This window comes from Coregonus lavaretus (assembly GCF_964263955.1).
Source record: "Coregonus lavaretus genome assembly, chromosome: 8".
In the NCBI taxonomy this organism is placed as follows: domain Eukaryota; kingdom Metazoa; phylum Chordata; class Actinopteri; order Salmoniformes; family Salmonidae; genus Coregonus; species Coregonus lavaretus.
Genome location: NC_139995.1, coordinates 5,665,047 through 5,679,925, shown reverse-complemented (window position 1 = coordinate 5,679,925; position 14,879 = coordinate 5,665,047). Strand labels below are relative to the sequence as shown.

At 45.1% G+C, this 14,879-nt stretch overlaps 1 protein-coding gene across 1 annotated transcript in view; it reads right to left on the bottom strand.

Moving 5' to 3' along the window:
* Positions 1-14,373, bottom strand: part of LOC311133420 (rho GTPase-activating protein 9-like) — a gene marked incomplete at both ends in the record, with an annotated part of 31,469 nt that extends 17,096 nt beyond the window's left edge. Inside the window, 4 exons of the mRNA XM_084166913.1 lie at positions 5,305-5,468; positions 11,618-11,839; positions 11,978-12,185; positions 14,080-14,373. Of these exons, the coding sequence (XP_084023039.1) occupies positions 5,305-5,468; positions 11,618-11,839; positions 11,978-12,185; positions 14,080-14,373 (888 nt within the window). The remainder of the gene's footprint in view (positions 1-5,304; positions 5,469-11,617; positions 11,840-11,977; positions 12,186-14,079) is intronic.
* Between the last annotated feature and the right edge of the window lie 506 nt (positions 14,374-14,879).

Below are 14,879 nucleotides of genomic sequence, written 5' to 3'. Positions count from 1 at the left end.
TGCCATTCTTAATGACGGCTCTGAAAGTTCCATCATTCTCCCTGCTGCTGCCTACTGCCTTGGGTTAGAGGGTGAATCAGAGGTACTGAGCCTTCGAACTATGCATCAAGAAAGCCTGTATAACATGGGCACTGCCATTTGAGGACTGATACATAGCAATTTCTACACATCTCTATGTCTCAGAGGCGCCTGCAATTAAAGGGACAGTTAACAAAAAAAGTGAGAGAAATTCGAGCCTTTTCTACAGCCGCCCCCAAAAGCAGTCTCTGCTGGTTCTGCTCTTGCTCCACAAAGGCTCTCTCCCTCCAAGGTCCCTTCCTGTGGCATGCAAGCCAACTCCACCTTATCCTCCAGTGACAGGGGGGTAAGATCCTCAGTGTTCCGACAGATGGCAAACCATACCTCCTTCCTCCAATTGCCATTCAGGCATGCCACCCTCCTCCAGAACCACCACCCATGGTGCTCCAGTAACACTCCCCTTCATCATCCTCTTGCCTGACCAGACCCAGTCACTCCCAACTTGCTCCTCACAGGGCGGGGTGACAACTCTCTGCCCCAAGCCATCTATGCTGACAGTGGTCTTGCTGGTCGACGGCGCTGGTGCCATAGCAATCCTGGCTGACCACTTATGGGCCAACATCGACCCTACCCAGACCAGTGGCCCATCTGAGGTAGGGTCAAGATGAGATCTGCGTGAGATCAAGATCAACCCAGGCCGCTGGGAGAGCCTTTGTGGAGCAAAAGCAAAATCAGAAGAGCTTGCTTTGGGGGCGGCTGTAGAACAGGCTCTAATATTTCTCACACTTTTTTGTTAACTGTCCCCTTAATTGCACGAAACCTCAAGACTCTCTCCCTATCCTTGTCCTTTAACCGAGATACCTGCACCTGTATCAGCTCCTACCTCACCCAGTGCATTTAAAATAGGCAACCTGCCATAACACCTGCAATTAACAAGTGGACTTCTGTCTGGTGAAGTCCACAAAGCAAACATTGCATGTAACAAACCATTATATGACCTGCAACATCGACAGTTTACTAAACAACTACTGATGTAGAACTACAGAGTTACCACAAGTCAGCACAAAGACAACAGGAGCACTCCCTACGCTATTCCAGCACCATTTCAACTTCATCAAATCAACAAGGCTATATTTGCTTAGTTTAATACATTGAAACAAACTTAAAGATACAAAAAGAAATCCAACCAATGTTGCTAAGTGTCATGTGGCTGTACATTGTACTGATGTGGTGTATGTGCGTGTACGCGCAAGTAAGACATTTTGTTTGACTCACTCTACTTGAACGCCAATGCCATCCTCTCTTTCATGTTGGCAAAACGGTCTATGGCTCTGTCATACAGTACGCTTTTTAGTTTTTGTTGTCATAGGTTACCTAGCTAAAATGCTTATAATAATAATATGCCGTTTAGCAGACGCTTTTATCCAAAGTGGGGTGGTCCCGGGGATTGAACCCACTACCTTGGCGTTACAAGCGCCGTGCTCTACCAGCTGAGCTACAGAGGACCTTGCTAGTCTAACTTTCTCAAATGGGCAACAATGAACCAGCTGTCATAATCATTGGCCTGTACAGATAATTAAGTCCAAACCACAAGTCCAAATCCCCATCTCCATCCATGGCTTAGGAAAGGGCCGATTTACCAAGCTAGCTACTGCAAGACATCAACACAAGAAGACCAGAAATGAAAATGACGTTTTGCTTAGGATGTGATTTGATTGGTGTGAAGCCAAATCCAAACTGGCCTCCCTTGGGGCAACATGTCATACTCTTTTGGTCCAGACTGCATTAGATACATGGGCTACATATACTGAGACAGAGGGGTGCTGTTTCCTTCGCTTGGATGATTTCTCCGGTGAGATTCAGCCTATTGCAAATTGACGGAAAATTATGAAAACACAGAGAGACTAAATATAAATTATTTGATACATTATTTATTTTTTATTGGTCAAATATTTGGCTTCCCTTGGCATCCATGAATACACGCCACTGTTTGCAATAGACTGTCATTGCCCCAATTAAAAAGTAAACATTGGCCGTTGATTACATCACTGTTTTTTACATGGTGGGGTCACCATTTTTAGAAATATCAAAATAGGGTCACGGGCCAAAATTTTTTGGAAACCCCTGGAGCTGCTCTTCCTCCCGGGGAAGGACTGCCTGCTCCATGATCTCGCCATCATGGTTGACAACTCCATTGTGTCCTCCCAGAGTGCAAAGAACCTTGGCATGACCCTGGACAATACCCTGTCGTTCTCCGCTAACATCAAAGCGGTGACCCGATCCTGCAGGTTCATGCTCTACAACATTCGCAGAGTACGACCCTACCTTACACAGAAAGTGGCACAGGTCCTAATCCAGGCACTTGTCATCTCCCGTCTGGATTACTGGTACTCGCTGTTGGCTGGGCTCCCTGCCTGTGCCATTAAACCCCTTCAACTTATCCAGGAGGCTGCAGCCCGTCTGGTGTTCAACCTTCCCAAGTTCTCTCATGTCACCCCGCTCCTCCGCACACTCCACTGGCTTCCAGTTGAGGCTTGCATCTACTACAAGACCATGGTGCTTGCCTACGGAGCTGTGAGGGGAATGGCACCTCCTTACCTTCAGGCTCTGATCAGACCCTACACCCAAACGAGGGCACTACGTTCATCCACCTCTGACCTGCTAGCTCCCCTACCTCTATGGAAGCACAGTTCCCGCTCAGCCCAGTCAAAGCTATTCTCTGCTCTTGCACCCCAATGGTGGAACAAGCTCCCCCATGATGCCAGGACAGCGGAGTCACTGACCACCTTCCGGAGACACTTGAAACCCTACCTCTTTAAGGAATACCTGGAATAGTATAAAGTAATCCTTCTTCCCCCACCCCCCATAAAAAATTTAAAAAGGTGGTTGTCCCACTGGCTATCATAAGTTGAATGCACCAATTTGTAAGTTGCTCTGGATAAATGTAAATGTAAATTATACTGTGTAAGACACGCACGAGCACGGACACGCACAACTGCTGTGTCAGTAGTGTACTCCAGGGGGAGGCACTGAGGTCTAACTACATAACATTCTGAGCACTGTGGCCAAACTAGTTTTGTGATAAATAAACTAGTTTTGTAATAGCACGTAATACTGCATCTCTATAAATACTAAAAATATCAAGGGAGAGGCTGGATTCAGGTTCAAGTACAAAACAATGTCATTGTTCACTCAACTGTGCATGTTTAAATGCATGTTTGTGCAACAATCCTTTGTGTGTGTGTGTGTGTGTGTGTGTGTGTGTGTGTGTGTGTGTGTTTCCTGTATCTTAATCTGCCGTGCACCGGGGGTAAAGGAAATGCCTGTGGTTTCATGGCAATGATGTATGTCACTGCTGTTTCCCTTTCAATTGACAGGAAACACCTAAAGCTGACTCCAACCTAGGACTGTAGAGGGTGGGTATATTACTGGAATCGTTCTAAGTTTACCATTATACTACCAGTTTTTTGGGAACTTTCATTTTTGGGGGGAATTTTATGAGGACATCTAGTGGCCTTTTGGAGTGCTTCAGATTATCACAGGTGTCTTATCTCTGGCACTCTGTGTGGCCTTATCACATGTAAAATATATAAAATAATCTAATCAGATTTTTTTAAAGATACAAAGAATGACAAAGCAATAAAACATTTTCCTAAATATAAACCATCAACTTGAATACCATTGGTGTTTAATATGAGGGTTTTAGCATGAAATATCCTTAATATTTCTACACACTTTTATTTATTTTACTATGTCAATATGTCTTTGTGGTAAATGTTTTGACACCAAACTGGTGGTAATTGTGAAGAAAGTCAATAGTTGGAAGAGTTGCAGAGTTAATTGAAATAAGGCCATTGTTGATTAGATGCTTTATGAATTAATTATGATATTTTTTCTCGAACCAAATGGTCTATCCACTAGAAACTCATGGACACAGATGTAAAAAAAGGTATATTATATATAAATACATTTTTTAAAAGTTATTCAAGTATAAATTACCAAAGTTACCATAGAATGCCATAGATTACCTGTTAATTACCAAACATTACTGAAGATTCCGGTAACCCTGTAGGTTTATGCGTGTGGTGCATGTTCAATATGTGTGCCTGCATACGTGTGTGTGTTGTGTTAACTAAGGGCCAGCTTCTTCTGGGAGATGGCAGGACCTTTACTGTGGCTTCAATTAAGACAGCATTAACATGTGTGTGTTTTGAGGGAAAATAGGAGCTTGTGACATGGATGTTGCTCTAATCCTGCTTACTGAGTTTAGAGACAGGAGGGAGGTAGAGAGAGAGAGAGAGAGAGAGAGAGAGAGAGAGAGAGAGAGAGAGAGAGAGAGAGAGAGAGAGAGAGAGAGAGAGAGAGAGAGGAAAAGCGTGAAGAAAAGCCCTCAGGAGAGAGAGTGGGGGAGAGAAGAGAGAGGGATGGAGAGAGGGAGGAAGGAGGCGCAGAGATGGAACAAGGGATAATAAGCAAGAGAGGAAAGAAAGAGAGATGGTCCATCCAGAGAGAAGAAAAATACAGGGCTAGATGTCAACTCTCATAAAATCCCAACAATCATGTTCACTCACGGAGTGGCTTTTTGAACACACTCCAAAAACCATCCCGTCTGGACTCTAACTTGGCAGTGGCTGATTCTTGTTTTCATATGAATGGATGTTGGCTCTAACTAAAAGCTAAATTGTTTCTTTGTTATCACAAACCAACATGTTTGTTTTACCACAACCATCATCAGTACCTGATGAGGGATCATCTCGGTCGGCACCCAGAACCTAATCTCACGTGTGCGCTACCCAGCTACTCAATGTAATGGCATAAACAGTCTATCACGAGAGATTAGGGATAGCTTTTATTATATAGCCTCATCATTAAGCCATACATGGCATGACACGAAAAGAAGAGTTGGCTACAGCACATAATAGTATGGAATGAGACTAGTTATAACTACACTTCACAAATGATGTACATGTGTATCTGAAGTAGCACAGCTCTAGTCTCTCTGTCCATGTGTTTTTCTGAAGTAGCATACAGTAGCTGTTGTCTAGTCCCTGTCCTGTCTGTGTGCCTTGGTGTGTTGGCCCAGGCTATCTGAAGTAGCATAGCTCAAGCCCCTATCCCTCTTGTCTGTGTGTGTCCTGTCCGTGTGTGTGTCTGTGTGTTTGTCTGTGTGTGTCCTGTCCGTGTGTGTCTGTGTGTGTCCTGTCCGTGTGTGTGTCTGTGTGTGTCCTGTCCATGTGTGTCTGTGTGTGTCCTGTCTGTATCTTGGCCCACTTGGCCCAGTCTTACCTGCAGATGGCTGTGTCTGCGGGCGGCCTCTGCCATCTCCCACTGGATGAGGGACTTGGCAGCACCACCGATGGGCGTGCTCCATCCACTGAGCCCCATCTTGAGCCCCATTTCCCCCACCTCGATCTCCTCATAAGGGTTCGGCAGGTTGCAGGAGCTCTTACCTAAAGGACCAAAGTGGGAAAAAGGTCTTCAGGCTGTATTGTGTATTATCCTTCATAATTTTTATGTAATGTACAGTGCATTCGGAATGTATTCAGACCCCTTGACTTTTTCCACATTTTGTTACGTTACAGCCTTATTCTAAAATTGATTAAATTAATGTTTTTCTTCATCAATCTACACACAATACCACCTTGATCATAGTCTGCTGCTGGAAAATGTGATGGGTGATTTGAAGGAGTCAGGCGCAGGAGGGTAAATCACAGAATACAGAGTTCATTCCGGAATACAGAGTTACGCTTGATAGCGTCAAACAGTCCAGTGCGCAAAACAGGCGCACTGGAACAAAACAGGCACACAGGGAAAATATACCCCGCCAATACAAAATACACGTAGCTCAACCGAGCTACTCTCCTCACATTAAACAATCACCCACAAGGACAAGGGGGCAGAGGGAACACTTATACACGTACTATGAACCAGGTGTGTGTAATAGACAAGACAAAACAAATGGAATGATGAGATGTGATGCGGCAGTGGCTAGAAGGCCGGTGACGACGAACGGCGAAGCCTGCCCGAACAAGGAGAGGAGGCAGCTTCGGAGAAAGTCGTGACAGAAAAACGTATGGCTTTACACCCCCTGCTATATTGTGGATAAAGAGTTACCTGTCTAACAGAACACAGAGGGTGTTCTTTAATGGAAGCCTCTCTAACATAATCCAGGTAGAATCAGGAATTCCTCAGGGCAGCTGTCTAGGCCCCTTACTTTTTTCAATCTTTATTAATGACATGCCACTGGCTTCGAGTAAAGTCAGTGTGACTATGTATGCGGATGACTCAACACTATACACGTCAGCTACTACAGCGACTGAAATTACTGCAACACTTAACAAAGAGCTGCAGTTATTTTCACACAATGGGTGGCAAGGAATAAGTTAGTCCTGAATATTGGGACAAATCATTCACTAAACCCTAAACCTCAACTAAATCTTGTAATAAATAATGTGGAAATTGAGCAAGTTGAGGTGACTAAACTGCTTGGAGTAACCCTGGATTATAAACTGTCATGGTCAAAACATATTGATACAACAGTAACTAAGATTGGGAGAAGTCTGTCCATAATAAAGCGCTACTCTACCTTCTTAACCTCTTAAGGATCAGACCCTTTTTTTAAATTTTCGCCTAAAATGACATACCCAAATCTAACTGCCTATAGCTCAGGACCTGAAGCAAGGATATGCATATTCTTCAAATCAAATCACATTTTATTTGTCACATGCGCCGAATACAACAGGTGTAGACATTACAGTGAAATGCTTACTTAAAAGCCCTTAACCAACAATGCAGTTTTAAGAAAGAATACCAAAAGAAATCACAAATAAATACAATATAAATTAATACGAAATAAAAATAACAAATAATTAAAGAGCAGCAGTAAAAATAACAATAGCGAGGCTATATACAGTGGGAGAAAAAAGAATTTAGTCAGCCACCAATTGTGCAAGTTCTCCCACTTAAAAAGATGAGAGAGGCCTGTAATTTTCATCATAGGTACATGTCAACTATGACAGACAAAATGAGAGAAAAAAAAATCCAGAAAATCACATTGTAGGATTTTAAATGAATTTATTTGCAAATTATGGTGGAAAATAAGTATTTGGTCAATAACAAAAGTTTCTCAATACTTTGTTATATACCCTTTGTTGGCAATGACACAGGTCAAACGTTTTCTGTAAGTCTTCACAAGGTTTTCACACACTGTTGCTGGTATTTTGGCCCATTCCTCCATGCAGATCTCCTCTAGAGCAGTGATGTTTTGGGGCTGTCGCTGGGCAACACAGACTTTCAACTCCCTCCAAAGATTTTCTATGGGGTTGAGATCTGGAGACTGGCTAGGCCACTCCAGGACCTTGAAATGCTTCTTACGAAGCCACTCCTTCGTTGCCCGGGCGGTGTGTTTGGAATCATTGTCATGCTGAAAGACCCAGCCACGTTTCATCTTCAATGCCCTTGCTGATGGAAGGAGGTTTTCACTCAAAATCTCACGATACATGGCCCCATTCATTCTTTCCTTTACACAGATCAGTCGTCCTGGTCCCTTTACAGAAAAACAGCCCCAAAGCATGATGTTTCCACCCCCATGCTTCACAGTAGGTATGGTGTTCTTTGGATGCAACTCAGCATTCTTTGTCCTCCAAACACGACAAGTTGAGTTTTTACCAAAAAGTTATATTTTGGTTTCGTCTGACCATATGACATTCTCCCAATCCTCTTCTGGATCATCCAAATGCACTCTAGCAAACTTCAGATGGGCCTGGACATGTACTGGCTTAAGCAGGGGGACACGTCTGGCACTGCAGGATTTGAGTCCCTGGCGGCGTAGTGTGTTACTGATGGTAGGCTTTGTTACTTTGGTCCCAGCTCTCTGCAGGTCATTCACTAGGTCCCCCCGTGTGGTTCTGGGATTTTTGCTCACCGTTCTTGTGATCATTTTGACCTAGTGAAGATCTTGCGTGGAGCCCCAGATCGAGGGAGATTATCAGTGGTCTTGTATGTCTTCCATTTCCTAATAATTGCTCCCACAGTTGATTTCTTCAAACCAAGCTGCTTACCTATTGCAGATTCAGTCTTCCCAGCCTGGTGCAGGTCTACAATTTTGTTTCTGGTGTCCTTTGACAGTTCTTTGGTCTTGGCCATAGTGGAGTTTGGAGTGTGAGTGTTTGAGGTTGTGGACAGGTGTCCTTTATACTGATAACAAGTTCAAACAGGTGCCATAAAATACAGGTAACGAGTGGAGGACAGAGGAGCCTCTTAAAGTAGAAGTTACAGGTCTGTGAGAGCCAGAAATCTTGCTTGTTTGTAGGTGACCAAATACTTATTTTCCACCATAATTTGCAAATAAATTCATTAAAAGTCCTACAATGTGATTTTCTGGATTTTTTTTTCTCTCATTTTGTCTGTCATAGTTGACTTGTACCTATGATGAAAATTACAGGCCTCTCTCATCTTTTTAAGTGGGAGAACTTGTACAATTGGTGGCTGACTAAATACTTTTTTCCCCACTGTACAGGTGGTACCGGTACCGAGTCAATGTGTGGGGGCACCGGTTAGTCGAGGTAATTGGGGTAATATGTACATGTAGGTAGAGTTATTAAAGTGACTATGCATAGATAATAAACAGAGAGTGGCAGCAGCGCAAAAAAGGGGTGGGGGGGGGGGGGGGGGGGGGGCAATGCAAATAGTCTGGGTAGCCATTTGATTAGATGTTCAGTAGTCTTATGGCTTGGGGGTAGAAGCTGTTTAGAAGCCTCTTGAACTTAGACTTGGTGCTCTGGTACCGCTTGACGTGCGGTAGCAGAGAGAACAGTCTATGACTAGGGTGGCTGGAGTCTTTGACAATTTTTAGGCCCTTCCTCTGATACTGCCTGGTATAGAGGTCCTGGATGGATAAAAGCTTTGCCCCAGTGATGTACTGGGGCGTATGCACTACCCTCTGTAGTGCCTTGCGGTCGGAGGCCGAGCAGTTGCCATACCAGGCGATGATGCAACCAGTCAGGATGCTTCCGATGGTGCAGCTGTAGAACCTTTTGAGGATCTGAGGACCCATGCAAAATCTTTTCAGTCTCCTTAGGTGGAATAGGTTTTGTTGCGCCCTCTTCATGACTGTCTTGGTGTGCTTGGACCATGTTAGTTTGTTGGTGATGTGGACACCAAGGAACTTGAAGCTCTCAACCTGCTCCACTACAGCTCCGTCGCTGAGAATGGGGGCGTGCTTGGTCCTCTTCCTTTTCCTGTAGTCCACAATCATCTCATTTGTCTTCATCATGTTGAGGGAGAGATTGTTATCTTGGCACCACACGGCCAGATCTCTGACCTCCTCCCTATAGCCTGTCTCATCGTTGTCGGTGATCAGGCCTACCACTGTTGTGTCGTCGGCAAACTTAATGATGGTGTTGGAGTCATGCCTGGCCATGCGGTCATGGGTGAACTGGGAGTACAGGAGGGGAATGAGCACGCACCACTGAGGGGCCCCCGTGTTGAGGATCAGAGTCGCAGATGTGTTGTTATCTACCCTTACCACCTGGGGGTGGCCCATCAGGAAGTCCAGGATCCAGTTGCAGAGGGAGGTCATAGACTGTTTTCTCTGCTACCGTATGGCAAGCGGTACCGGAGTGCCAAGTCTCGGTCCAAAAGGCTTCTAAACAGCTTCTACCCCTAAACCATAAGACTCCTGACAATCTAAACAAATGGCTACCTGGACTATTTGCATTGTTTTATTTTTTACTTACCACTTATTTTTCTTAAAACTGCATTGTTGGTTAAGGGCTTGTAAGCATTTTACTGTAATCGGTACATGTGACAAGTAAAATTTGATTTGAATTACACATGGATTTTGTGTTGTAGATATGTGGGAGTGGAGTAGGGGCCTGAGCGCACACACTTAGTGTGTTGTGAAATCTGCTATGAATGTATAGTAATGTTTTTAAAATTGACTTTTTTTGCCGGAACCCCGAAATGGGGATCCATAATAAATACAAAAATACCCCATAATGACAAAGCGAAAACAGGTTTTTAGACATTTTTGCTAATTTATAACAAATTATAACCAGAAATACCTTATTTAGAAACTTTGCTATGAGACGTCAAATTTAGCTCAGGTGCATCCTGTTTCCATTGATCATCCTTTAAATGTTTCTACAACTTCACTGGAGTCCATCGGTGGTAAATTCAATTGATTGGACATGATTTGGAAAGGCACACACCTGTTTATATAAGGTCCCACAGTTGACAGTGCATGTCAGAACAAAAACCAAGCCATGAGGTCGAAGGAATTGTCCGTAGAGCTCCGAGACAGTATTGTGTCGAGGCACAGGTCTGGGGAAGGGTACCAAAAAATATCTGCAGCATTGAAGGTCCCCAAGAACACAGTGGCCTCCATCATTCTTAAATGGAATACGTTTGGAACCACCAAGACTCTTCCTAGAGCTGGCCGCCCGGCCAAACTGAGCAATCAGGGAAGAAGGGCCTTGGTCAGGGAGGTGATCAAGAAACCGATGGACACTCTGACAGAGCTCCAGACTTCCTCTGTGGAGATGGGAGAACTTTCCAGAAGGACAACCATCTCTGCAGCACTCCACCAATCAGGCCTTTATGGTAGAGTGGCCAGACGGAAGCCACTCCTCAGTAAAAGGCACAAGACAGCCCACTTGGAGTTTGCCAAAAGGCACCTAAAGACTCTCTGGTCTGATGAAACCAATATTTAACTCTTTGGCCTGAATGCCAAGAGTCACGTCTGGAGGAAACCTGGCACCATCCCTACGGTGAAGCATGGTGGTAGCAGCATCATGCTGTGGGGATGATTTTTAGTGTCAGGGACTGGGTGTTTAGTCAGGATCGAGGGAAAGATGAACGGAGAGATCCTTGATGAAAACCTGCTCCAGAGCTCTCAAGACCTCAGACTGGGGCGAAGGTTCACCTTCCAACAGGACAATGACCCTAAGCACACAGCCAAGACAATGCAGGAGTGGCTTTGGGACAAGTCTCTGAATGTCCTTGAGTGGCCCAGCCAGAGCCCGGACTTGAACCTGATTGAACATCTCTGGAGAGACCTGAAAATAGCTGTGCAGCGGCACTCCCCATCCAACCTGACAGAGCTTGAGAGGATCTGCAGAGAAGAATGGGAGAAACTCCCCAAATACAGGTGTGCCAAGCTGGTAGCGTCATACCCAAGAAGACTTGAGGCTGTAATCGCTGCCAAAGGTGCTTTAACAAAGTACTGAGTAAAGGGTCTGAATAGTTAAGTAAATGTGATATTTCAATTTTGTATTTTGTAGAAATTTGCCACAATTTCTAAAAACCCGTTTTTGCTTTGTCATTATGGGGTGTAGATTGATGAGGGGAGAAAAAAACAATTTAATCAATTTTAGAATAAGTCTTTAACGTATGCACTGTATATACTGTTGTCTGCGGCTGGAGCAGCCTTCTATGTAGTTCAAAAAAGAAAAGGCGATAACATCACCTATCAAAGACCACAACAACAAGGGTCTTATTCCAATTCATTGTGCTCTTATTTATTAAAAAGCTAAAGCGTTTTGACCATGAAGTCAAAGCCAGCCTTCTGTGTACTTTTAATTATCAAGTAAAATCTTACTGCGGGGGATGGGGCCCGAGTGGCCCATGGGGGTCTGGGGGCCCCCAGGGACCATTAGTTTTCCGGTGGAGGAGGTAGTGGTGTTGGAGGGGAGCGCAGGGAGGGGCATGGTTGGGAAGTGGCCCCCTCCTCCCAGACCGGGGGTAGGGCTGTGACAGTTGACTCCCCTGAAGGCACTGTGAGAGTTGAGGTCCTCCATGGAACAACAGAAGGTTTTGGGCACTGTTGTGGAAGGAGAGGAGAAGGAGAAGAGAGAATGAAATAAGATCTATGTGAGTGTTTATTACATGTTTGTATTAGTAAATGGACCATGGAGATCAATTGACCATAGGACACACACACAACCACACCCCATCCCACCCCCTCCCCACACCCCCGTACCTGAGTACTGGTTGTTAGAACAGGGAGAGAGAGATGACCGGGTCAGGAGTCTCGTGTTGGCGTGGTTTGACATGTTGTTGTTGACATGTTGTCGTACTGACGACAGAGGAGTGATGGGCACCTCCACCACATACGTAGCCGGGACATACATGGGCTTGGCTTTACTGGCTGCCCCAATCCTCCGAACCTGGTAATACAAATATATACACGGAACAAAAATATAAACGCAACATGCCACAATTTCAAATATTTTACTGAGTTACAGATCATATAAGGAAATCAGTCAATTGAAATGAATTCATTAGGCCCTAATCTATGGATTTCATATGACTGGGAATACAGATATGCATCTATTGGTCACTGATACATTTTTTAAAAGTAGTGGCGTGGATCAGAAAACTATTCAGCATCTGGTGTGACCACCATTTGCCTCAAGCAGTGCAACACATCTCCTTAGCATAGAGTTGATCAGGCTGTTGATTGTGGCCTGTGGAATGTTGTCCCACTCCTTTTAATATGCCATTTAGCAGACGCTTTTATCCAAAGCGACTTACAGTCATGTGTGCATACATTTTTACCTATGGGTGGTCCTGGGGATCGAACCCACTACCCTGGCGTTACAAGCGCCATGCTCTACCAATTGAGCTACAGAGAAGGCTGGCTTTTCAATGGCTGTGCGAAGTTACTGGATATTTGCGGGAACTGGAACACGCTGTCGTACACGTCAATCCAGAGCATCCCAAATGTGCTCAATGGGTGACATGTCTGGTGAGTATGCAGGCCATGGAAGAACTGTTTCATTTTCAGCTTCCTAAAATTGTGTACAGATACTTGCGACATGGGGCCGTGCATTACCATGCTGAAATATGAGGTGATGGCGGCGGATGAATGGCACGACAATGGGCCTCTGGATCTCGTCATGATATCTCTGTGCATTCAAATTGTTATCGATAAAATGCAATTGTGTTCGTTGCGTAGCTTATGCCTGCCCATACCATAACCCCACCGACACCATGGGGCACTCTGTTCACAACGTTGACATCGGCAAACCGCTCGCCCACACGACACCATACACGTTGCCTGCCATCTGCCCGGTACAGTTGAAACCGGGATTCATCCTTGAAGAGCACAGTTCTCCAGCGTGCCAGTGGCCATCGAAGGTGAGCATTTGCCCATTAAAGTCAGTTACGACTCCGAACTGCAGTCAGGTCAAGACCCTGGTGAGGACAACGAGCACGCAGATGAGCTTCCCTGAGATGGTTTCTGACAGTTTGTGCAGAAACTCTTTGGTTGTGCAAACCCACAGTTTCATCAGCTGTCTGGATGGCTGGGCTCAGACGATCCCGCAGGTAAAGAAGCCGGATGTGGAGGTCCTGGGCTGGCTTGGTTACACGTGGTCTGTAGTAGTGAGGTCGGTTGGACGTACTGCCAAATTCTCTAAAACGACATTGGTCGCTTATGGTAGAGAAATGAAGATTCAATTCTATGGCAACAGCTCTGGTGGACATTCCTTCAGTAAGCATGCCAATTGCAAGCACATTCAAAACTTGAGACATCTGTGGCATTGTGTTGTGTGACAAAACTGTACATTTTAGAGTGGTCTTTTATTGTCCACAGCACAAGGTGCACCTGTGTAATGATCATGCTATTTAATCAGCTTCTTGATATGCCACACCTGTCAGGTGGATGGGCTATCTTGGCAAAGGAGAAATGCTCACTAACAGAGATGTAAACAAATTTGTGCCCAAAATTTGAGAGAAACAAGCTTTTTGTGCGTATGGAACATTTCTGGGATCTTTTATTTTAGCTCATGAAACATGGGACCAACACTTTACATGTTGTGTTTATATTTTTCTTCAGTATATATGCCATTTAGCAGATGCTCTTATCCAAAACTGGGCGAATCCTAACCACCATTACAGTCAAATTTCACGTAGCTTCCATTGACATCCATAGATGACTAAGTTTAAATTTGACTTAACTGGAAGTAAGGATTTTCTCAATACATTTTAGAATATGTGATCCCAGCAGGATTCCTAGCACCACGCTCGTACCAACCCAGCCACAAAGGACGTCCTTACCTGCCACCAGTCAGTGTTAGTCTTCCTGAGCAGAATAAACCGCTCTCCCTCTCGGATGCAGACCTGTCGTCCATCTGCCTCGCGGTACTGATAGTCATACTGAGCCTCCAACACCACCGTGCCACTGGGGACGCCACACACAGTAGGCACACTCACACTGCTAACACTGCTGCTCACACTGGCACGGCTCCCCCTGCTGGACACACTGCTCACACTGGTAATACTCCCTCTGGTGGAGGCTGAGGGCTTGGCGGGTGAGGCTACTGGTGAACGGCGCCAGCTGCCTGACAGCATGGTGGATGGATGCTCCTGGCTGGTTGGACTGGGGCTCAGTGGGGGGTGTTGGGGACAAGGGGACGGGTGGCGAGGGTGGGGTCACAGGTGACGCTGACACAAGGTACCGGCGGCGACTGGTGCCAGGCCAGCGCCATTCTCTGAAACACAAACGGAACAGAACTGGGTTACTGTAAATATGGACACAATATGGCAAGCATCACATATCCACACCATTCGATATCATAATCTCATACCCCTATATTAAGCTTAGATCTCAAGACATTTACATTTTAGTCATTTAGCTCTTTCCCAGAGCGACTTACATGAGCAATTAGGGTTAAGTGCGTTGCTCAAAGGCATATCGACAGATTTTTCACCTAGTCTGCTCGGGGATTCAAACCAGCGATCATTCGGTTACTGGCCCAACCCTCTTAACTGCTAGGCTACTTGCCGCCCCAATATAAGGTCTTAATACCATACAAAGCTATGGACTATCCGGCAAAGAAACATCAGAGATAATCGCA